General features: G+C 37.6%; 1 protein-coding gene across 1 annotated transcript; it reads right to left on the bottom strand.

The window, feature by feature from the left end:
• Positions 1-22,816: 22,816 nt before the first annotated feature.
• LOC145106716 (uncharacterized) lies at positions 22,817-23,449 on the bottom strand. Its single transcript, XM_079043654.1, has one exon. It carries the CDS (start codon positions 23,447-23,449, stop codon positions 22,817-22,819), a length of 633 nt encoding a protein of 210 aa, XP_078899780.1.
• Positions 23,450-23,784: the final 335 nt, after the last annotated feature.

The raw sequence follows: 23,784 nt of genomic DNA on the forward strand, positions 1-23,784 counted from the left end.
AGGTCGTTAGGGTCATAATGGCAAGATAACTAAGGATAGCTATTGGCAAACGAGGATTTCATTCGAAAGTCGTGCGGTCGACTTTATGGGAGCCTTTAGCTCAGTAACCAGGTCGGAACTCAACATTTTAGATTACTGGCAAACAAATTGAGACCAGGGAGGTCCCGGTGGATTTAGGGAGAGCAGCGAGGAGGAAGCATACTGTTTCAAACAGTTCAGCGTTCCGGGAAGTTTCAGTGTTTTGGCAGTATCAGTATTAGTGTTTTAGGATTTCATGTATGGTTAGAGTAACAAATGGCTTGGGCTATGCTAAGTCACTCACAATGGGATTATCTGAGTCTTGCCCAAGTATAAGTGATATGCAGGGATAATTGGATCTGTGATTTTGTTTTCTAATGGGAACCTCGAGTTAGCAGAAGTTGAGTAGTCAGTTGAGAGATAAGTGGACTAGGTTCAACAATAATGATTCAGTATGGGCGGTCTGTCAGAGACTCAGACCATCTCGAGACTACAGATTCCAGATTGAATAATGTGATCATAATACAAGGAATTCATTTATCTTCGGGTTTTAGAACCCTGCGAGGGATGGTTTTGGTTGCCTTGGAAAGGCTAGGTTATGCTCGGGATTATGGTCATGTCGTTCAAGTTGTCTGGCGTGTAAGGGATGGTAAAGAATGATTTCAAGGATGAAATGTAATTTAAGTGGGGGAGAGTTGTAATGCCCCGTTTATTAAATAAATAAATAGACAAATTGATGAATGAATTGTAGCCCTAAAATCAATAATAATTTCGCAAGGTGTTGGTTTCAAGGAGTTAACTGTCATAATTTTAGAAGTTGGGGGTTAAAAGTGTAAGTTCGGAGTGGTTTTGTAAATATTTATAAAGGCAGGAAGTACTTGGTAAATTATTGGGATTTAATTTGAAGAGATTTTGGAGGCTAAGGGGTTGAATGGTATATATGGACTTCGTTTGAAAATAATTTGTAGAGGAGGGGCTGTTTGGTAACTATTGGACTTAATTTGAAAATAATTATGGGAGTAGGGGTATGAAGAGTAAATTATGGACCTTGTTTGAAAAGATCCTTATGGAGAGGGACCATACCTGTCATTATGGAATGAAGTTTCGTAAGGTACCGGGTAAATAACCCATCCCGTAACCCTAACCCTAAGAGACCTCATCAGCCGCCACTACCACCCTTATGCCTCCCACCATCGGCCGCTGCCGCCTCCTTGCCTGTTGAAGCTGGAGCACCATCGTCAACCACCGAAGCCAACCACCTCATGAACCATACGGCAGGACGTGTGCTAACGATGCTAGGGGAAGAGCTCCGAGACCAATGATGGTGGTGAGCGTCTGTCGCCACCTCCATCTGCCATTTCCGCTAAAGACGAAGACGCTGTCGAATGAGCCCCGCTCGATTGTTGCCGCTGCTACACCGTCGACGACGACCAAGCCGAAAGCCACAAAGTCGAAGACCGCCACTGTTGCATCCACTGCCGACAAAGAACGAGGACCGACGGTAAGGATCATTGTGGCCATTGGGAGAACCCGGAGGAGCTGGAACGTAGCTGCTGTCGTCACGAAGCCTCCCTCTTCTCCGGTTCATTGCTACTACGCCACCATCCTTCTCCTCTTCTTTGCGATTAACCACTATTGCCATTGGTGTTGTTGCTGCCACCGTGCTACCCTATTCTGCTGCCACCAGCCACCGTGAGAGGTGGTTGTGTGCGTGTTATGGTATTTGTATGCGTGTGCTGTGATGGTGTAGGGCTGCTGGAGCGTTTCTTGGCAGGAGATTCGAAGAAAACCCCCACCGCCACCACCATGAGGTGGTGGCTGCTACTCTTTACTGCTGGCTGCCGCCACAAGGTGGCTGTGTGTGTGAATTTAATTGGGCGTGTTCATGTTTGAGATATGGTGTTGTATTATTGTAATTGGTTACCGGAATAATCAAGAAATTAATAACCACCACCGTGAGGTGGTGGCTGCCGCCTTCTGCCGCCACCAGCAGCCATGTTGGGTGGCGGTGCGCTTTTGCTTGTGTTTAAATTGCTTTTGGGATGCTTGGACATAATTGGACTAGAACCATAACCACTACCGTGAGCTGGTGGTTGTCGCCGTGAGCCGCCGCTGACCACCACTACCCGAGGTGGTAGTGGGTGGTGCCCGACTTACTTATGTTGCATTAGTGTCTAAGCCCATAACTATATTTGGTATGTACTTGACCCGGTTGTAGCATGGCCCTTTTGGGTTACCTTCACCAAAGCAACTTGACTGAAAGAATAATTGAGAAAGTGGATAAAAGTGATTTATTAATATATTATATGAATAATCTATTAAAAGAGAAATCATATTATTAAATTAATATTGGTCAAGAATTAATTTAGAATAAATTTTGTGGTAAAAAGACATTAATTGAATTAAGGGGACTAATATTGTAATTATGAGATAGTTGTAGTATGGGCTGAGGATCCCTAAAGATAGGGGTGAACGAAATCTTATGGATAGCCCATAAGAATTCGTCCAAGGCTAGGGTTCTGGAATGATCCTATTGGTTGCTTAGGGCTTAAGCAACCAGATTAGGTATTTGACTGAAACCCTAATTCCTCACCTATATATAGAACCCCTAGGCATCCAATTTTCGGCTACTACCACAACCCTAGAAAGATTCCATGAGCCGAAAACTACCTTCCCCTCTTTCTGTTGCATTGTCCAATTGCTTTGGTGTTTGTGATCTACTATAGGCATCACATTTGAGCTGCTAGGTTCTCAAAAGCTCAAGATCTTCAAGCTTCAATTGAAAGGTAACATTTTTACTAGTTATTTATGTTGATTTTGATTTTGATGTATGCTAGATTAGGGTTTGCAAGTCTTGGACAATTATTGCCTGTACAACTAGAAAAACTAGATCCAAGCATTAGGGTTTGCATGTGCACCATAGGATTGATGTGATGCTCAAAAACCATCAGTGGTATCAGAGCCTAGGATGTTTATCTATTGTATTTGATGCCTTGCTTAATTGTTCATTGCTTGAAAAGTCGAAAAATTGTGCCTCTGCATGATGAACTCGTCGAGTCACCTGATGAACTAGACGAGTCGGGTCAACTCGACGAGTCCAGTCGGTGACTCGGCGAGTCGGGTCGTCTATTGGCTGATTTTTCGGGATTTTGACTGAAAATGAATTAGGATAATTACCAAAAACGTTTTTGACTGATAAAATTCGATTTTTTCAATATGCTATCTATTATCCTAATGCAATTGAAAGATAATTGTCATAAATAAGATAATTACTTGTTTTATATCATAAAGATTAATTATTTGTATTTTTAATTTGAATTATCTTGTCAAGAAAATTGATTAGGTGAAATTATGTGATAAATATTATTTCTATGATTAATTAATTATTTTTCAAATTTGATCTAAAAGATATTTTGAAAAGTTTCAAAATTTTTCCTCAAGTTTTGGAATTTAAATTTTTAATTAAAAGTTTTAATTTTAAAAAACATTTAAATTCTAAACCCTAGAGTTTTAAAAGTCTAAAATTCAACCCTCATACTATTATAAGATTAATAAACTAATAATTATATATATGTATAAGATAAAGCTAGTCTTATCCTTAGTAGATCTAATTCACGAAGCCGATCTATAAGGGGGGTATAAGGTTGCTGCCTATAAAACGATAGTTTAATGGGTGTCCACTCTCACCCATTGCCTCCTTGATTGGTGGATGGTCGTTAGCCGAACGGGTAGGATAGGGCAACTAATTCCTCATTAATAAGTTTAATTATTTTAATAAAGTAACTAAATGTTTTATAAAATTCCCAATCTTAGTTACTTTAGGAAAAATGTGAAAATATATGCTATTCCATGAAATTACACTTTGCACCTTGCCAAGTCGTTAGTGGAGCGTGTGTGGTTAACCGACACACTAATTTGGGACTAGCAAAGGTGGCAAAGTGTAGCTCAATGTTTATCATAGATTGATGGAGTGTGTGTGGCTAACCGACACATCAATTAGGTGGTAAATGACATCGAGAGTACCAAGTACATTTGCATGGTTATTCACACCTTGTTTGTGATCCTCGGTATCCCATTCACAAACTTGAAGGGCATAATCGAGATTTAAACATGTCATTGAAAAGTTCAATGAATCACAAAAGATCTAGGAATTTCAACTCATTTAAAACTAAATTTTCCTTTTCGTTTTCCATGGTGGAAATTGGTAAATCGTCATTTACCTACCTTCGAATTATTTGCAATTAGATTACGGTATCCCTCTTCTGAATTGTAAATAATTGTGTTGGGTCCTGGCCCTAATTTCTCATTTGGGTGTTTAATTGGGGATTCTTATCTAATCTAAACTTTGTTCCTTTTCTCTTTTCAGATGTCTACTCCAAACAACAACGCTTATGGATCGACCTCTTCTGGCTCATTCTCACTCATGAACTTGTGTGGGAAGGTGATCTTCGATGGATCCAACTTCAACAATGGATCCGTAACATTCGCATGGTCACCCGCTACGAGGACAAAGAGTATGTTCTCGACAAGGAGCTGAAGGAGGTTAACATGAATACTGCTACTCCTGAGGAAATTGCTGCCTACGAAACTCATGAGCGAGATGCTATGAAGGTTCATTGCATCATGCTCGCAACAATGACTGCTGAAATCCAAAAGTACTACGAGGACTTCTATCCCTATGATATGCACCAGGATTTGATGGAAAGGTACCATCAAAGTGCGACGCAGGAGAGGTACGAGATCATCGCTGCGATGATCACTACCAAAATGAAGGATGGAGAGTCCATCATGGCCCACCTGCAAAAGATGCAGAGATTCGTGGACCGCTTGCTGAAGTTGAATGTGAACTTCGATGAGGAGCTGGCCATAGATTTCATTCTACACTCGTTGCCTCCTTGTTACAACCAGTTTTGTATGACCTACCATATGAACAAAGAGGAGATCACTCTGAGCAAGCTTCATGGCCTCCTGAAGACTGTTAAGAGCTGTCTAAAAGACAAATCTATTGCATCAACTCCTACTGCTGCGGCCCCTATCTTGGCCATTAGGAAAGGAAAAGGGAATAATAGGAAGGCTCCTTCTAAGAGCCACAACGGTAAACCCCATGATGGATCTTCTTCTACCAGGACCAAAACTGGTACTGCTGCCCCCTCTTCCAACCCAAAAGAAGCATAGTGCTTTTATTGTCACGACGAAGGGCACTGGAAACGAAGCTGCCCGAAGTATCTGCAGGACATCAATGATGGGAAGATAAAGCCCTCCTTCGCAGGTATTTACATTATTCAATCTAACAACTCATCACATGCTATTTCTTGGGTCCTTGATACAGGATGTGGTTTTCACATGTGTTCTAATTTGCAGGGTCTAAGAAGAAGTAGGGATGTGGAGCATGGGAAGATGAACCTGATCATGGGGAATAGGAAAGCATCGTCTGTCACCAATATTGGAGTTTACTCATTAGCGCTTTGTAGTGGGTTAGGTTTAGATTTGAATGATTGTTGCTACTCGTCAGAAATGGCGAGAAACATTATTTCTTTTCATGGTTTGTACAGACAAGGTTTTAGATTTTCGTTTAATAATGAAATTGGTTCTATTAATGCTTTCTTGAATGGTACTTTCTATTTTGAAGCATTGCCTTGTAATGGAGTATATGAAACTGTGAATGTTGTAGATAACTTAGGAAATAATATGTTGCATATTGATTCGTCCAATGGTTTGGACAAAGCATGCTTGTGGCATTGTCGTCTTGGACATGTCAACAAGAAACGCATAGCCCAACTTCAAAAGGATGGAGTGTTGGAGTCATTTGACCTAAAATCAGATGACACGTGCGAATCTTGTTTACTTGGAAAGATGAACAAGTCACCCTTCACTGGTATTTGTTAAAGGGGTGAGGGTTTTTTGGATCTCATACATACTGATGTATGTGGGCCCTTTAGATCCACCACAAGGGATGCGACCCGCTTCTATGTGACTTTTACCGATGATTATAGCAGATATGGGTATCTCTACTTAATCAAGCACAAGTCAGAAACTTTTAAAAAGCTCAAATCTGATCGAGGTGGTGAGTACCTTAGTATGGAATTCCACGACTACCTCAAGGAATATGGTATTGTTTCGCAATTGACGCCACCTAGGACGCCGCAGTTAAATGGTGTGGCTGAGAGGTGCAATCGAACCTTGTTGGACATGGTTCTTTCCATGATGATTCGAGCTTAGTTACCTCTCTCATTCTGGGGGTATGCCTTAGAGACTGCCGCCCATATCCTTAATCCAGTCCCAATTAAAAAGGTTCCCAAAACACCTCACGAAAAGTGGACAGGGAAGGTTCCCTCATTGGCACACATCAAGGTTTGGGGTTGAGAGCCTTTCTCAAGACGAGAGACTCACGACAAGCTCAAATCTCGTAGTGAGCGGTGTGTTTTCATCGGCTATCCGCAGAAGTCCTTTAGATATCTCTTGTATAGACCGAGTGACAATGTTGTCTTCAATGCGAGGAGAGGGGTTTTCCGAGAGCGAGAACTCATATGCCAAAAGGATAGTGGGAGGAAAATTGATCTTGAAGAGCTTCAACAATCAAGCGATGAAGGAACCTCTAACACTGGTAATCAACCCGAGGAAGAAACTCCTGTTGAACCAATTGACGAGTGCTTACCTCTTCGACGTTCCAGTAAAGTTAGTGTTCCACCTGTGTTATATGGTTTCCATATAACAACTGAGGGTGATAAGTTTATTAGTGGTAGCACACTAGTAAATTTGGATGAACCTAACAACTACAAGGAAGCCATGGAAGGCCCGGAGTCTGCAAAGTGGAAAGAGGCTATGGACAGCGAGATTCAGTCCATGTATGACAATCAAGTTTGGAACTTGGTTGACAACGTACCAGGTCGTAAGACGGTCGGGTGCTAGTGGAGCTTCAAGAAGAAGACTGACATGGATGGGAAAGTACACACGTACACGACACGATTGGTTGAGAAGCGCTTTACTCAAACTCCTGGAGTTGACTATGACGAGACCTTCTCACCAGTAGCGAAGATTAAATATGTAAGGGTTATGCTAGCCATAGCTGCATTTTATGATTATGAAATATGGAAGATGGATGTAAAAACCGCTTTCCTTAATGGGAAGTTGGCTGAGGATGTTTACATGAGTCAGCCAGAGGGTTTTGTCGATGCGAAACATCCTAATAGAGTGTATAAGCTTGAGAAATCCATTTATGGATTGAAACAAGCGTCTCACATATGGAATATTTGTTTTGATCATAAAGTCAAAGAGTTTGGTTTTTCAAGAAGCGAGGATGAGTCATGTGTATATGTCAAAGCCAGTGGGAGTATAGTTAGCTTTCTCGTTTTGTATATGGATGACATACTGCTCATAGGAAACGACGTCCCAACCTTGCAGGAGGTTAAGTCCTGGCTTGGGAAGTGCTTCACAATAAAGGACCTCGGAGAAGCTTCTTATATTCTATGGATAAGGATAATGAGAAATAGGAGTAAGAGACTAATAGGACTTAGTCAAAGTACTTACTTGGATAAAGCGTTGAAACATTTCAGCATGGAGAATTCCAAGAAATGGGAGTTACCAATCCAAAGCAATACTATCTACAGTAAGACTAAAGTCTGAGTACCGATGTCGAGATAGCTGAAATGAGCAGAGTACCTTATGCTTCCGCAGTTGGCTCAATCATGTATGTTATGACATGTACTCGCCCTGATGTGCCATTCGCTTTGAGCATGATCAGCAGATATCAAGGGAATCCTCGTAGAGCACCTTGGACTGTGGTAAAGAACATTCTTAAGTACATGCGGAGGACTAAGGACGAGTTTCTTATCCTCGGTGGGAGTGATGACTTGAGAGTGCGAGGGTATAGTGAAGCCAGTTTTCAGACCGACCGAGATAATTTCCGATCTTAGTCGAGCTGGGTCTTTATCCTGAATGGAGGAGCAGTGACTTGGAAAAGTTCCAAGTAGGAGACCATGGCTAATTCAACGTGCGAATTAGAGTACATAGCAGTAAGAGAAGCGTCAAAGGAGGCGATATGGCTAAATAACTTCATCGGAGACGTTGGAGTTGTACCAGCCATAAATGAGCATATGGAGATTATTTTGTGATAACGAATGTGCAGTTCCCTTAACTAAGGAACCAAGGGATCATAGCAGATCCATGCATATCGACAGAAATATCATTTCATTAGACATCGGGTAGAAGAGGGACTCCTCGTAGTGAAGAGGGTATCGTCAGAGGATAACCCAGCAGATCCCTTTACGAAGCGACTGAGTAGGTTTTAAGCACTTGCAGCACGCTAGGAGCATTGGGCTAAAGGACGATATTAGTTTTAGTGATTAGATAGCTTTTAAAAACTTATAATAGATAAATTGACATTTTGGGCAAATTTTTAATAAAGTCCTAAATTTTATTTTTTGAAAAAAAAAGTCCTAACTTTTTTACAATTTGAAACGAAAAGCCCAAGAAACCGACTAATTTATTCACTTTAGCCCTTTTTGACCTGTTCAGCAGGTCATGGGATGAAATTGTTAATTTTTCGAAAATAATGATCCTTTTTTGCAGATTTCATCAAAATTTTTATATAATGTATAAACATATTTTTTACATATCTATATCTATTTTTACGTATTTTTGTATTTTTTATGTTTTTTATATACATATATTTACGTATTTTTATGTATTTTAAATGTATAAACGTATTTCTTACTTATTTATATGTATTTTTAACCATTTTACATATTTTTTATGTATTATGTATTTATATGTAGTTTTAAGTATCTGTGTATTTTTTAAAGCTTTTTATATAGATGTTTATGTATTTTAAATGTATAAACGTAATTTTTTACGTATTTATATCTATTTTCAAGTATTTTACATATTTTTTATGTATTACGTATTTATGCATTTTTTTTAAATTGTTTTATATATATGTTTTTGTATATTTCCATATTTTAAATGTAAAGACGTATTGTTTTACGTATTTATATGTATTTTTTAAGTATTTTACATATTTTTTGTGTTTTTATGTGTTTTTTATGTATTATGTATTTGTATGTATTTTTGCGTATTTATGTATTTTTTTAGTTTTCTTATATAGACGTTTATGTATTTTTATGTATATTAAATGTTTAATTGTATTATTTTTACGTTTTTATATATTTTTTACGTAAAAATAATACAATTAATCATTTAATATACATAAAAATACGTAAACATCTATATAAGAAAACTAAAAAAATACATAAATACGCAAATATATATATATATATATATATATATATATATATATATATATATATATATATATATATATATATACATAATACACAAAAAACACATAAAAACACACAAAAAAATATGTAAAATATTTAAAATATATATATAAATACATAAAACAATACGTTTATACATTTAAAATACATAAATATACAAAAACATCTATATAAAAAACTTTAAAAAATACATAAATACGTAATATATAAAAAAAATATGTAAAATGTTTAAAATTAGATATAAATACCTAAAAAATACGTTTATACACTTAAAAATACATACACATCTATATAAAAAGCTTAAAAAATACATAAATATGTAAAAATATATAAAAATACATATAAATACATAATACATAAAAAATAACACATAAAATACATCAAAAATATGTAAAATGGTTAAAAATACATATAAATAAGTAAAAAATACGTTTATATATTTAAAATACATAAAAATATGTAACTATATACATATAAAAACATAAAAAATACAAAAATACGTAAAAATAGATATAGATATGTGAAAAATATGTTTATACATTATATAAAAAATTTGACAAAATCTGCAAAAAATGCCATTATTTTCGAAAAATTAACAATTTGGTCTCATTACCTGCTGAACAGGTCAAAAAGGGCTAAAATGAATAAATTAGTCGGTTTGTTGGGCTTTTCTATTCAAAAAGTGAAAAAGTCAGGACTTTTTTTATTCAAAAAATAAAATTTAGGAGTTTATTAAAAATTTGCCCAAAATATTTGGACTTTTCTGGAGATATCCCGTGTTTTACTTATAAGTAATGTTACTCTCTTGTGTCAATTATGTACTTTTGTTTCACTTTGCATGTTTTGACTTCCTAAATAATAATATTATTTAAACTATCGACAGTCGATCATACGTTGAAAGTAAGTATGAAAGAAGACTGTCATGAATTGGCTTGTAGATTGTTTAAGTGTTTAGACATAACAAAGGTTTGCTGCAATGCTCATGAGTGCTTATCAAATATGATTTGAGTATTGGATTAAACCCGCACTCACATGAATCACTTAATGGAATTTATCACGAGTAATTGTGAGACGATAATATCATATAGTCTTTAAACCTAGATATATGAGTTGTTGTTTACAAGTTGGTTGTGCATTGTTAATGCGTAAACGCATCGGTAACTTGATGTTATAAAACACATTGTTGTGTACGATTTGATAAGTACATAGTACAAACATATAAGTCGAAGTTTATCTGTTCCTTTTATCCTACGAGGTTAAAAGCGATATCTTGGGCCCCTCGATGATTTTGTTTTCACTTATGTGTCGGGCCCGGTCAGGACTAAATTGATGTGTTCAATTAAGTTCTATGTTAGACAAATCAGATATAGAGAAACAAACTGCTGGACAATAAGTATGACTATGTTCCATGTAATTGTCCAGACGATATCTTGAGAACGGATGACTATACGATCCCTTATCTAAAGGACGTGTCAGAGTTCGACAGCGGCTTTTGAGAGCTATAATTGCTAATCGGATTTTGAAGTCGTAGTTGCATTTATAGTTATTAGACTTATCCAAGTGGGAGACTGTTGGATAGGTTTCTAAGCCCATAACTATATTTGCTATGTACTTGACCCGGTTGTAGCATGGTCCTTTTGGGTTGCCTTCACCAAAGCAACTTGACTGGAAGAATAATTGAGAAAGAGGATAAAAGTGATTTATTAATATATTATATGAATAATATGAATAATATATTAAAAGAGAAATCATATTATTTAATTAATATTGGTCAAGAATTAATTTAGAATTAATTTTGTGGTCCAAAGAGATTAACTGAATTAAGGTGGCTGATATTGTAATTATGAGATAGTTGTAGTATGGGCTGAGGATCCCTAAAGATAGGGATGGATGAAATCTGATGGATAGCCCATAAGAATTCGTCCAAGGCTAGGGTTCTGGAATGTTCCTATGGGCTGCTTAGGGCTTAAGCAACCAGATTAGGTATTTTACTAAAACCCTAATTCCTCACCTATATATAGAACCCCTAGGCATCCAATTTGCGGCTACTACGGCAACCCTAGAAGGATTCCAATAGCTGAAAATTACCTTCCCCTCTCTCTCTTGCATTCTCCAATTGCTTTTGTGTTTGTGATCCACTAGAGGCATCACATTTGAGGTGCTAGGTTCTCAAAAGCTCAAGATTTTCAAGCTTCAATTGAAAGGTAACATTCTTACTAGTTATGCATGTTGATTTCGATTTTGTTGTATGCTAGATTAGGGTCTGCAAGTCTTGGACAATTATTGTATGTACAACTAGAAAAACTAGATCCTGGCATTAGGGTTCGCATGTGCAACATAGGATTGATATAATCCTCAAAACCCATCAACTTAACCCTAGTTAACCTAATGAAACCCTAATTGACCTAAAGACTTACATTTTGGGCCGAACTGGGTTGTGATTGCATTGGAAACCCTAATTAGGGTTAAGAAAACCCTAATTTTGGATATATGGATTTTGGATTGTCGGGACCCACATTTTTCGATGACCGGATTGGAATTATGTATTAAGCCGACCACACTACATGATTGACCCAATAGATTGATGAAATTAGTTGATTAAGTCCTTAATGGGTTAAGTAGGAAACACTTAACCCTAATCGTCATTTTATGTGAAAACCTTAATCTTGCTTGGGCCTTAAGTTGGGCCTTTCTATTGGGCTTTGGTGATTGGGCTATTGATGGTGATGGGTTTTGAGCATTCTAACACTTCCTAAGTGTACATGCAACCCTAATAACCTTGGATCTATGTTTGTCTAATTATCATGCAAAGTTGAATTCCAAGGTTATATTCCTATCTAGCATACATGGGGAACAAATTTTAACTTGCATGAAAGATAGAATAACTTACCTTGTTGTTGCTTATGATCCTTGAAACCTTGTGAGCCTAGCACCCCAAGTGTGATGCCTCAAATGCTTCACACAACACCAAATGCTTTTGGAATGACTTTAGAGAGAATACACACTTCTAAAATCGGCCTAGCCCTCTTGTTTCTTATGTGTTTCCGATTTTGGTGGAGAATGGGTTTCTTATTTAGTGTTGACACATCTAGGGTTACACCATGTAAACCCTAATGTGTCATGACTCTTCATTTCCATGACCCATGGGTTTGTAACTCCTATGGAGCATCCATGGAGCATCCTATGGGTGGAACCCAACTTGATAATCCATGGAGCCTCTTAGCCCACTATATAAGATATGGAAGATTTACATAATCTATCCATATATTTAATTAGTTATCTTTTGATCACTTAATTAATTCTAAATTAATTCTTGATCAAACTAATTAAATAATATTATTAATATATTAGAACTTATAATATATTAATAAACCATAAGTGTTATTTCTCTCATTTTAGTTTATCCAATTGCATGGTGCCATGCAACCCAAATGGACCATGCCGGGTCGGGTCACGTACATACCAGAAATAGTTATGGACTTAGACACCTTATCCAACAGTCTCCCACTTGGATAAGTCTAATAACTATAACTGCAATACTTCAGGAACCGATCAGCAATCGTAGCTCTTTCAAGGTCTCTCGGAACTGAGAAGATGATGATACGCCATTTAAGATAAGTGATCATATAATCCTCTGTTCTAGATATCAGCCGGACAAATACATGGAACAATGTCTTACTTATTGTCCAGGAGTTTGTTTCCCGATTTCCGATTTGTTTGACAAAGAACTTAATTGAACACATCAACTTAGTTCTGACCGGGCCCGGTACACAGGTCAAAACAAAATCATCGAGGGGCCCATATATCAGCTTCTAATCCAAGAAGGAACAGATAAACTTCGACTCATATGTTTGTTCTACCACTCATTGAATTATACACAAAAGCACGTTTTATAACATCGAGTTACCAATGCGTTAACGTACAATCAATGCATAACCAACTCATAAGTAACAAATCATATCTCTAGGTTTGAAGACTTATATGATATTACCGTCTCACGATCACTCGAGATAAATTCCATGAAGTGATTCCAGTGAGCGTGGGTTGAGTCCAATGCTCAGAACTTATGAGCACTCATGAGTGTTGTAGCGATGTCCAACAACTTAGACCTCTGCAACCAATCATGACAGTCTTGATTCATACCTACTTCCGACATATGACCGACTGTGGAGGTTCGAATAATATGATATACCAAATATAATTATTCTGGAAGTCAAAACATGCAAAAGAAATATAGTAAACGATCGACAAGAAATAGCAACACTTTACTCATAAATAAAACACCTTTTATTCATCATCTAATGTCAATTACACTTTACAAATTTCAAGGTTATCTAACTACTAAATCTAATATCATCCTTCAGCCCTATGCTCCGAGCATGCTGGAGATGCTTAACCCGAGTCAGTCCCTTCGTGAGGGGATCTGCTGGATTCTCATCCGATGATACCCTCTTTGCCACGAGGAGTCCTTCTTCTATTCGATGTCTGATGAAATGGTATTTTCTGTCGATGTGTCTGGATCTCCCGTGATCCCTTGGTTCCTTGGCTAAGGCAACTGCACTTTTACTATCACAGAAAATTTCCATTGGCTCTTTAATAGCTGGTACAACTCCAAGGTCTCCAATGAAGTTCTTCAGCCATATCGCCTCCTTTGCTGCCTCGCTAGCTGCTATATACTCTGATTCGCAAGTTGAATCAGCCACTGTCTCTTGCTTGGAACTCTTCCAAGAAATTTCTCCTCCATTTAAGGTAAAGACCCAGCCTGACTGAGAGCGGAAATTATCCCTATCAGTCTGAAAGCTAGCATCACTATACCCTACAACTCTCAAGTCTTCACTCCCACCGAGGGTAAGGACCCAGTCCTTAGTCCTCCGTAGGTACTTGAGGATATTCTTTACCGCAGTCCAGTGTGCCTTGCCAGGGTTCCCCTGATACCTGCTAACCATGCTCAAAGCAAAGGCTACATCAGGTCGAGTACACGTCATAGCATACATGATCGATCCTACAACCGAAGCATAAGGTATTCGACTCATTTCTGCTATCTCAGCCTCAGTACTAGGGTTTTGTGTCTTACTCAATCTGGCATTACTCTGGATGGGTAACTCTCCTTTCTTGGAGTCCTGCATGCCGAATCTCTTCAACACCTTATCCAAGTAAGTACTCTGACTAAGTCCAATTAGTCTTTTACTCCGGTCTCTCAAGATCCTTATCCCTAGAATATAGGTAGCTTCTCCTAGGTCCTTCATAGAGAAACACTTCCCAAGGCAGGACTTAACTTCCTGCAGAGTTGGGATGTCATTTCCTATGAGTAGTATGTCATCCACATACAATACCAAAAAGCTAACTATACTCCCACTAGCCTTGACATATACACAAGATTCATCTTCACTCCTAGAAAAGCCAAATTCATTGACTTTCTCATCAAAGCAAAGATTCCATCTGCGAGGTGCTTGCTTTAACCCATAAATGGATTTCTTAAGCTTACACACTCTATTAGGGTACTCTGTGTTGACAAAACCCTCTGGCTGACTCATGTAAACATCCTCAGCCAACTTTCCATTAGGGAAAGCGGTTTTGACATCCATTTGCCATATTTCATAGTCATGAAATGCGGCTATGGCTAACAGAACCCTAATAGACTTAATCTTGGCCACTGGAGAAAAGGTCTCATCATAATCAACTCCCGGAGTTTGTGAGAAACCCTTTGCAACCAGTCGTGCCTTATAAGTGTGTACATTACCATCCATGTCGGTCTTCTTCTTGAAGGTCCATTTGCACCCTACAGTCTTACGACCTGGTACATTCTCAACCAAGTTCCAAACTTGATTGTCATACATGGACTGTATCTCGCTGTCCATTGCCTCTTTCCACTTGGCTGACTCAGGGCCTGCCATGGCTTCCGCGTAACTGTTAGGTTCATCCAGACCTATCAGTGTCTCATCACTGATAAGTGTATCACCTTCCGCAGTAATATGGAATCCATAGTAATGCTCAGGTGCATTCCTAACCCTTGTGGAACGCCTCAGAGGTACAAACTTGTCAATTGGCTCAACAGAAGTTTCCTCCTCAAGTTGAGTGCTAGGGTTTGAAGTTCCTTCACCACTTGACTCTTGAATTTCTTCAAGGTCAACTTGCCTCCCACTGTCTCCTTGGCTTATGAACTCTCTCTCTCGAAAGAAAGCCCTCCTAGCTACAAAGACCACATTCTCACTAGGTCTGTAGAAGAGGTAACCAAAGGATTTCTGTGGGTAGCCGATGAAAATACACCTCTCACTTCGAGGTTCGAGCTTATCATGAGTCTCGCGTCTCACGAAAGCCTCGCAACCCCAAATCTCAATGTGGTCTAGTTTGGGTACTTTACCAGTCCACATCTCATGAGGAGTTTTGGCAACTTTCTTTGTGGGAACTAGATTAAGGATATGGGCGGCAGTCTCTAAGGCATACCCCAAAAATGAGATTGGTAGCGAAGCTCGACTCATCATGGAACGAACCATATCCAACAAGGTTCGATTACGCCTCTCAGCTACACCATTCAACTGCGGTGTCTTGCGAGGTGTCAATTGTGAGACAATCCCACATTCCCTAAGATAGTCGAGGAACTCTAAACTAAGATACTCACCACCTCGATCAGATCGAAGCATCTTAATGTTCCTGCCCAATTGATTCTCGACTTCCTGTTTAAACTCTTTAAACCTCTCAAAAGTCTCTTACTTATGCTTGATTAAGTAGACATATCAATATTTACTGTAATCGTCAGTAAAATTCAAATAATAACGATTAGCATCCCTTGTGGCATGTTTGAAGGGCCCACACACATCCGTGTGTATAAGATCCAACAAACCTTCACCCTCTCACAAGAACCTGTGAAGGGTGACTTTGTCATTTTTCCAAGTAAGCATGATTCACAACTATCATCTGACTTTAGGTCAAATGACTCCAATACTCCATCCTTTTGGAGTTGGCCTATGCGTTTCTTGCTTATATGTCCAAGACGACAATGCCATAATGATGCTTTATCCAAGTTATTATCATTAACAGAATCAATACACAATACATTATTTCCTAAGTTATCAACCACAGATACAGTTTCATACACACCATCACAAGGTAATGCTTTAAAATAAAGAACATTATTAAAGAAAGCATTAATCGAACCAACTTCATTATCAAATGAAAAGGTGAAACCTTGTTTATACAATGCATGAAAGGAAATAATGTTTCTTGCCATTTCTGGCGAATAACAACATTTATTCAAATCTAAACTAAACCCACTACTTAGCGATAAAGTATAAACTCCAATCTTGGTGACAGGTAAAGCTTTCCTATTCCCCATGATTAAGTTTATTCTTCCATGCTCCACATTCTCACTTCTTCTTAGTCCCTGCAAATCAGAACAGATATGAATACCACAACCGGTATCAAGGACCCAAGAGTTAGAATGGGGTGAGTTATTAGATAAGATAGTGTAAATACCTGCATGGTTGGGTTTAACTTTCCCATCCTTCACATCTTGCTGGTACTTTGGGCAGTTCCGCTTCCAATGTGACTTTTCATGGCAATACAAGCATTCAGCCTCTTTAGGGTCAGAAGAAGGAGTGACAAAACCTTTCTTGGTTCCACTTGAAGAAGAGCCATCAAGGGTCCTAGCCTTGGTACCCTTCGAAGAGCTCTTCCTCTTCTTCCCTCTACCTTTCCCGATTGCCAAAACCGGGGCGAAGTTTGGAGTAGGAGTGTTAACAACCGACTTACCCTTAAGACCTGTTTCTGCGGTCTTGAGGAGTCCCTGAAGTTTGCTGAGTGTGACCTCTTCCTTATTCATGTGATATGTCATGCGGAATTGATCATAGCACGATGGTAAAGAGTGCAAAATGATATCTATTGCAAGCTCCTCAGGGAAGTTCACATTAAGCTTCAGCAACCGATCCACATACCTTTGCATTTTCTGCATGTGGCTCGTGACGGATTCCCCGTCCTTCATCATGGTTGTTATGATAGAGCATATGATTTCATACCTCTCTTGTCGTGCACTTTGATGGTATATTTCCATCAGATCTTGGTGCATTTCAAAAGGGTAGAAGTCCTCATAGGACTTTTGGAGTTCCGCTGTCATGGTGGCCAACATGATGCATGCCACTTTTGTAGCATCCCTTTCATGTGCCCGGAAGTCAGCGATCTCCTGGGGAGTTGCAGTGGTCTCATCAATCTCCTTAAGCTCCTTGTCAAGGACATATTCTTTGTCCTCGTAGCGGGTAATCATCCTGATGTTTCTGATCCATTCATTGAAGTTGGATCCATCAAAAGTGACTTTCCCACACAAGTTCATAAGGGTAAAGGAGCCATTAGGATTAGAGCCAGAAGCAGCATTGTTTGAAGACATCTGAAAGAAGAGAACAAGATTAGTTTAGATATTAAGAGAGTCCTTAATAAAACACCCAAATGTAATATTAAGGCTAGGATCCAATCACAATATATTATAACTTAGAAGAGGTATGCCGTAATCCAAGCTATAACATATTTGAAAGGTAGGTGAATGACGATTCACCAATTTCCACCATGAAAAACGAAATATAACTATTAGGTTTTTAATTGGTTCTTAGAAATTCCTAGATTCTTTTGAGATTCAATGAACTTTTCAAAGGCATGTTTCAATCTCGAGTGTGCCCTCCAAGTTTTGTGACTGGGATACCGAGGATCACAAAACGAGGTGTGAAGTAACCATGCAAATCACTTGGTACCCTCAAGGTTTATCACTCAATCGATGTGCCGGTAAACCGCACACGCTCCACCGATGCTATGGTAAACCTTAAGTCACCCTTTACCTACCTTGTTAAGTCCAAGTTAGTGTGCCGGTTAACCACACATGCTCCACCAACGACTTAAACAATGTGTAAAGTGTAATTTCATGGATTAGCACCTTATTCACATTTTCCTAAAGTAACTAAGATTGGGAATTTAATAAAAGCATTTAGTTATTTTATAATATTCATCATACTTTTAATGAGAATTTATAAGTCCTTGTCTTACCCGTTCGGCTAACGACCCTCCACTGATCAAGGAAGCGGTGGGTGAGAGTGGACACCCATTAAGTTGTCATTTTATAGGCAACAACCTTATACCCCCCTTATAGACCGACTTCGTGAATGAGGCGTACTAGCGGTAAGACGACTTGACGTTATACATATATATATTAGTAACTTATAATATTATAAAGTATAAGGGTTGAATTTTAACTTTTAAAATTCTAAGGGTTGGAACTAAAGTTTTAATCAAGACTTTACATGTTCCAAAACTTGAGGGCAAGTTTTGTAAACTTCCAAAACTTTTCATTTCTTATAACTTATGAATTAATTGAGTAATAAAAAGAAGACTCTTCATTTTTATAACTCTTGTGTTCTTTTAATGGCTTTAATAAAAGTGAGACTTTTGGTTTTCCATAACTTGAGGACAAGTTATGGACTCCATTAAAACACATTATGATCATGAATTAAACTACCATGAAGGTTACAAACAATTCCTATGATCATCTAATCTTCATAAGTTCAAGAACATGAATATGAACATTTTCAAGAATAAAAAATTACACTTAAAAAAAACTTGTAATTTTGATAATTGCCATTGTAAATGGATTAGCATAAAAATTACACCATCTAAAACAAGCTTTAAAACATCAAAACAGTTTAGGGTAATGTTTCTAGTCCATTTCCAGCAACAAATGTGCAAACTTTCATACGAACAGAAAACAGAAAAACGATTTTTTTTTCAAGCTGTTTGCACACAAAAAAAAAACAACAAACGAACCAGGCTCTGATACCACTGATGGGTTTGAGCATTCTAACACTTCCTAAGTGTACATGCAACCCTAATAACCTTGGATCTATGTTTGTCTAATTATCATGCAAAGTTGAATTCCAAGGTTATATTCCTATCTAGCATACATGGGGAACAAATTTTAACTTGCATGAAAGATAGAATAACTTACCTTGTTGTTGCTTATGATCCTTGAAACCTTGTGAGCCTAGCACCCCAAGTGTGATGCCTCAAATGCTTCATACAACACCAAATGCTTTTGGAATGACTTTAGAGAGAATACACACTTCTAAAATCGGCCTAGCCCTCTTGTTTCTTATGTGTTTCCGATTTTGGTGGAGAATGGGTTTCTTATATAGTGTTGACACATCTAGGGTTACACCATGTAAACCCTAATGTGTCATGACTCTTCATTTCCATGACCCATGGGTTTGTAACTCCCATGGAGCATCCATGGAGCATCCTATGGGTGGAACCCAACTTGATAATCCATAGAGCCTCTTAGCCCACTATATAAGATATGGAAGATTTACATAATCTACCCATATATTTAATTAGTTATCTTTTGATCACTTAATTAATTCTAAATTAATTCTTGATCAAACTAATTAAATAATATTATTAATATATTAGAACTTATAATATATTAATAAACCATAAGTGTTATTTTTCTCATTTTAGTTTATCCAATTGCATGGTGCCATGCAACCCAAATGGACCATGCCGGGTCGGGTCAAGTACATACCAGAAATAGTTATGGACTTAGACACGTTATCCAACAGATGGGCCATCCAAGAAGAATCATATGGACTAAGAATATATGGATGGGCTTTAGGGTAAGGCCCATATGAGGGTTTGGGCCCAATTTCGAAAATTGGGCTATAGATGGGCCATAACTAGGCCTTGAGGATTATGAGAGGTTAGACCATTGGAATGCCAAATGTTTGGACTGGACTAAATGGTTGGGCCTTAAGGTAAGACTATGTAGAGGTTTGGGACCAATTTAGAAAATTGGGCCATATGTTGGGCTTTCGTTCATAGTTTGACTTTTAGGCCTTGAGCTCGAATCAACCTATGATGGGGGTAAGGTAGTCTTTTACCCCAAGCATGCACTTATGGATATGTGCTGGAACCCAATTATTGATTGGGTGTTATTATGATGTTGATAGTTCGGGAATCTGTCATCCAACAGCTACAGTTTTGTCCGCGGGACTTCAGTAGTGCGAGGTGAGTTACCTTCTAGTAGAGGTGGGTCTAAGGCAACAATGTCGGCCCACCAGTACGTGATTATGTTTGAGATGATTATCTGGTTTGCCACTATCTGATATGTTTTATGTGGTAGGATGCTATGATATATGTGTTAGTAGTAGTAGGAGTGAAATAGTCCCCAGACACCGATTGAAAGATACCGAAGGGGTAGAAAGTACCCATACATGTCTAGTAGTATGTTCGTGATATGTTATTATGTGGTAGTGGTAGGGGTGAAATAGTCCCCAGAACCGGTTGAGATAAATCAGAGGGTAGGTTAGGATCCAGATATGCCTGACAAGGGTAGGTCGGACACCCCAGTATGTCTGACAGGGGTAGGTTGGGCACCCCGGTATGCCCAACATGGGTAGGTTGAGCACCCCGGTATTCTCAATAGGGTAGGTCGGCTACCTAGTTATGCCTGACAGGGTAGGCCGGGCATCCATATATGCTTGGCAGTATGTGATTATGTGGTATGATGGGGGAACTCACTAAGCATTGTGCTTACGGTTTTTGGTTTTGGTTTCAGTAACTTCGTTTTCAAAGGATAGGAGCCGGCGATCGCAGCACATCACACAATGTTTTCCGCACATGAGATCTTTGGGATTACACTTTGATATTGTTTTATGATATCATGTTTTGATTATTGACACTTTGGTTTTGGCATGGGATGTTATTATGAATGTTTTCTTATACTATTGGTTTTATAATAACCTAATTAAAAATGAAATTTTTGGTCTTGAATTTTGGGATGTTATAGATTAGCTACGGAATATGCTTTCCCTTAGAAATTCGTAGGTAACTAGCTACGAATTTTTTTTTTATTTTCGGTTTTTCGGGCACCAAACGTTGTTTTTTTCGGTTCGTTTTTTTCAAACCTCTATTATACATGGTTATCTATACTTTCACCAACTTATAGCTATTAATATCGTTCATAAAGTCGTATGCACCTTCGGGATCTATTGCTCGTTTCATGGTTTAAGATTGTAACACCTATACTTTCACCTACTTTGTCATGGGTTATGTTTGTATATGTATATTTATATAGATGAATGAGTTATGATATATATGTATGTACGTATATACCATAACACATTCATGTATATAAACATACATATACACATACACATTAAAATACATACACATACACACACATACACACACACACACACACATATATATATATATATATATATATATATATACATACATTCAAATACATACACACATACATACACATATATAAACATACAAATACAGTCAAATACATACACACATACATACACATCTACACACATAAACATACACATTCAAATAGACACATGCACATACATATACATACACACATACATACACATACACACATACATACACATACATAAACATATATATATATATATATATATATATATATATACATATATATATATATACATACATACATACATACATACATACATACATACATACACATACACATTCAAATACATACATACACATACCCATACAGACATACATATACATATGCACACTGATACAAACATACACGTACATACACATATATAAACATACATACATACATACATTATTTCGCCTTATTGATGTGTTAAACGTAGTTTTTTTTTTCGTTTAATCGTTTGTTTGTGTGTTAAACACATTCGTTACAATCATTATATATTATCATTATGTTTATAAATATGATTATTAGTAGTACTATTAGTATGATTTTTTAATTGTTCGTGTCTTAAATATGTAAAAAAATGATAAAAAAAAGTTTTAAGACTAGATTAAAGAATAATAATAATAATAATAATAATAATAATAATAATAATAATAAATCCGTCGGTATTCCGTAGCTATTATGTAGCCATTCTCTTTCGTTGGTACTTGGTAGTCCGTTGCTATTCCGTAGCTATTTACCGATGGAATAGCTACGGATTCGTTTCCGTCACTATTCCATAGCTATTCCGTTACTAACTTACGATATCTCATTCCGTAGGTAGCCCGTAGGAATTACGTAGTTAATTAGCTACGGAAACTTTCCGTAGCTATTTTCTATAGGAAAACCCCTTTTTTTCTAGTAATGCATGTTATTAACCATAATATTTTGAGTTTAATGGGATTAAACTGCCTATTAAACTAATATTAAACTAAGATTGGAGATGACATACAAGATACACAAATACTACATCTTTTTTGCATTCATGGAGGTTTGCCATTTAAGTTAATGAACGAAATAGTAGTTTTATGTGTGTATGGGGCCCAGTGTGTTGTTTATTTAAAGCACGATCCATTTATTGTTGTTTTTTGTCTCCTGTATTTGTTTGAAGAAGCCATCTTTTCAACAATAATTTGATTATTAACAATAATTCTTTTATCACAATAATGCGGTATGATTAATCCAAAAATAAAAATAAAATTGAAAATATTTGTATGATCACAATAGGAAAACACCATGAATGAAGCTATAGAGGGCTCAGAATAAGTGAAGAACACCAAGAGAGTGAAGTTGGTGACAAACTCAAATCCAATGGGCTGATGAGTGTACTCTCGGGTAGATCATTAGGACTAGCCATCATTGAAAAATCTAAGCCCGCCTGACTCAAACCCCCGAAACAATCTATCATCTCAGGTGACTCTGATATAAACCGAGTTGTATCCAATGTTTCATTCAAGTATTTGCAGAAACCCGGCGACATTATGAAAGTTGGAAGCTTGTTTAATGCTCCTCCTTCTTCAGATTGGGGCAGCAGTGATGGTTTGGGAAATAACGATGGCTTTGGGATTGTTGATATAATAAGGGCTGGCGGAGCCATGTCTTTTAGACGTCGTGGAGAGGGTTGTTGGAATTCCGGGCTGCAAGTGAGAACACGAACGACTTCCTTAAAACTGGAGACATCGACATCGTAAACTTTAGGTGGGGTGGGTTGCAATGGGGCGATAAAATGCTTGGTGATGGGTTTTTGAAGGGACTTACGGACAGAATGGAGGGAGTTATGGTACAGTGGTCGGCTTGATTTGATTGTCTTCTGTGCATATTGTTGTTGTCCAGAGGAAGAAGACAAAGATGAAGAAGAGGAGTAACTATATTGATCCATTTTTATGGTGAAATACTCTCTTGATTTTGTTTGAAAAGGTTTTGGCTGGTGGTGTTTATACTTTTATAGAGAGAGGATGACGGCAGGTTGATGGTTTATCTGAACATGCATTCGGTTAACCAATGGATAATAATATATAAATTAATATCCTTCTAATTTTCTTGCTATCTTTGTTGCTATTTATATAAACTAGAGATAAGCATTTAAAATACTATTAAATTTTATTAGAATATGATTTTTTTTATAAACCGAAAAATAAAAATATATAATTTACTCTTAAACTAACACTTAATTCTATCTATAACCATGACCGGACTTGAACCCCCGACCTCAAG

This window comes from Lactuca virosa, chromosome 4 (genome assembly GCF_052849685.1).
Source record: "Lactuca virosa cultivar CGN04683 chromosome 4, Lactuca_virosa_CGN04683_v6, whole genome shotgun sequence".
NCBI classification, from domain to species: domain Eukaryota; kingdom Viridiplantae; phylum Streptophyta; class Magnoliopsida; order Asterales; family Asteraceae; genus Lactuca; species Lactuca virosa.

Bases quoted from the DNA above. Each gene is read 5' to 3' on its own strand.
- LOC145106716 (XM_079043654.1), bottom strand. From the start codon at position 23,449: ATGGATCAATATAGTTACTCCTCTTCTTCATCTTTGTCTTCTTCCTCT.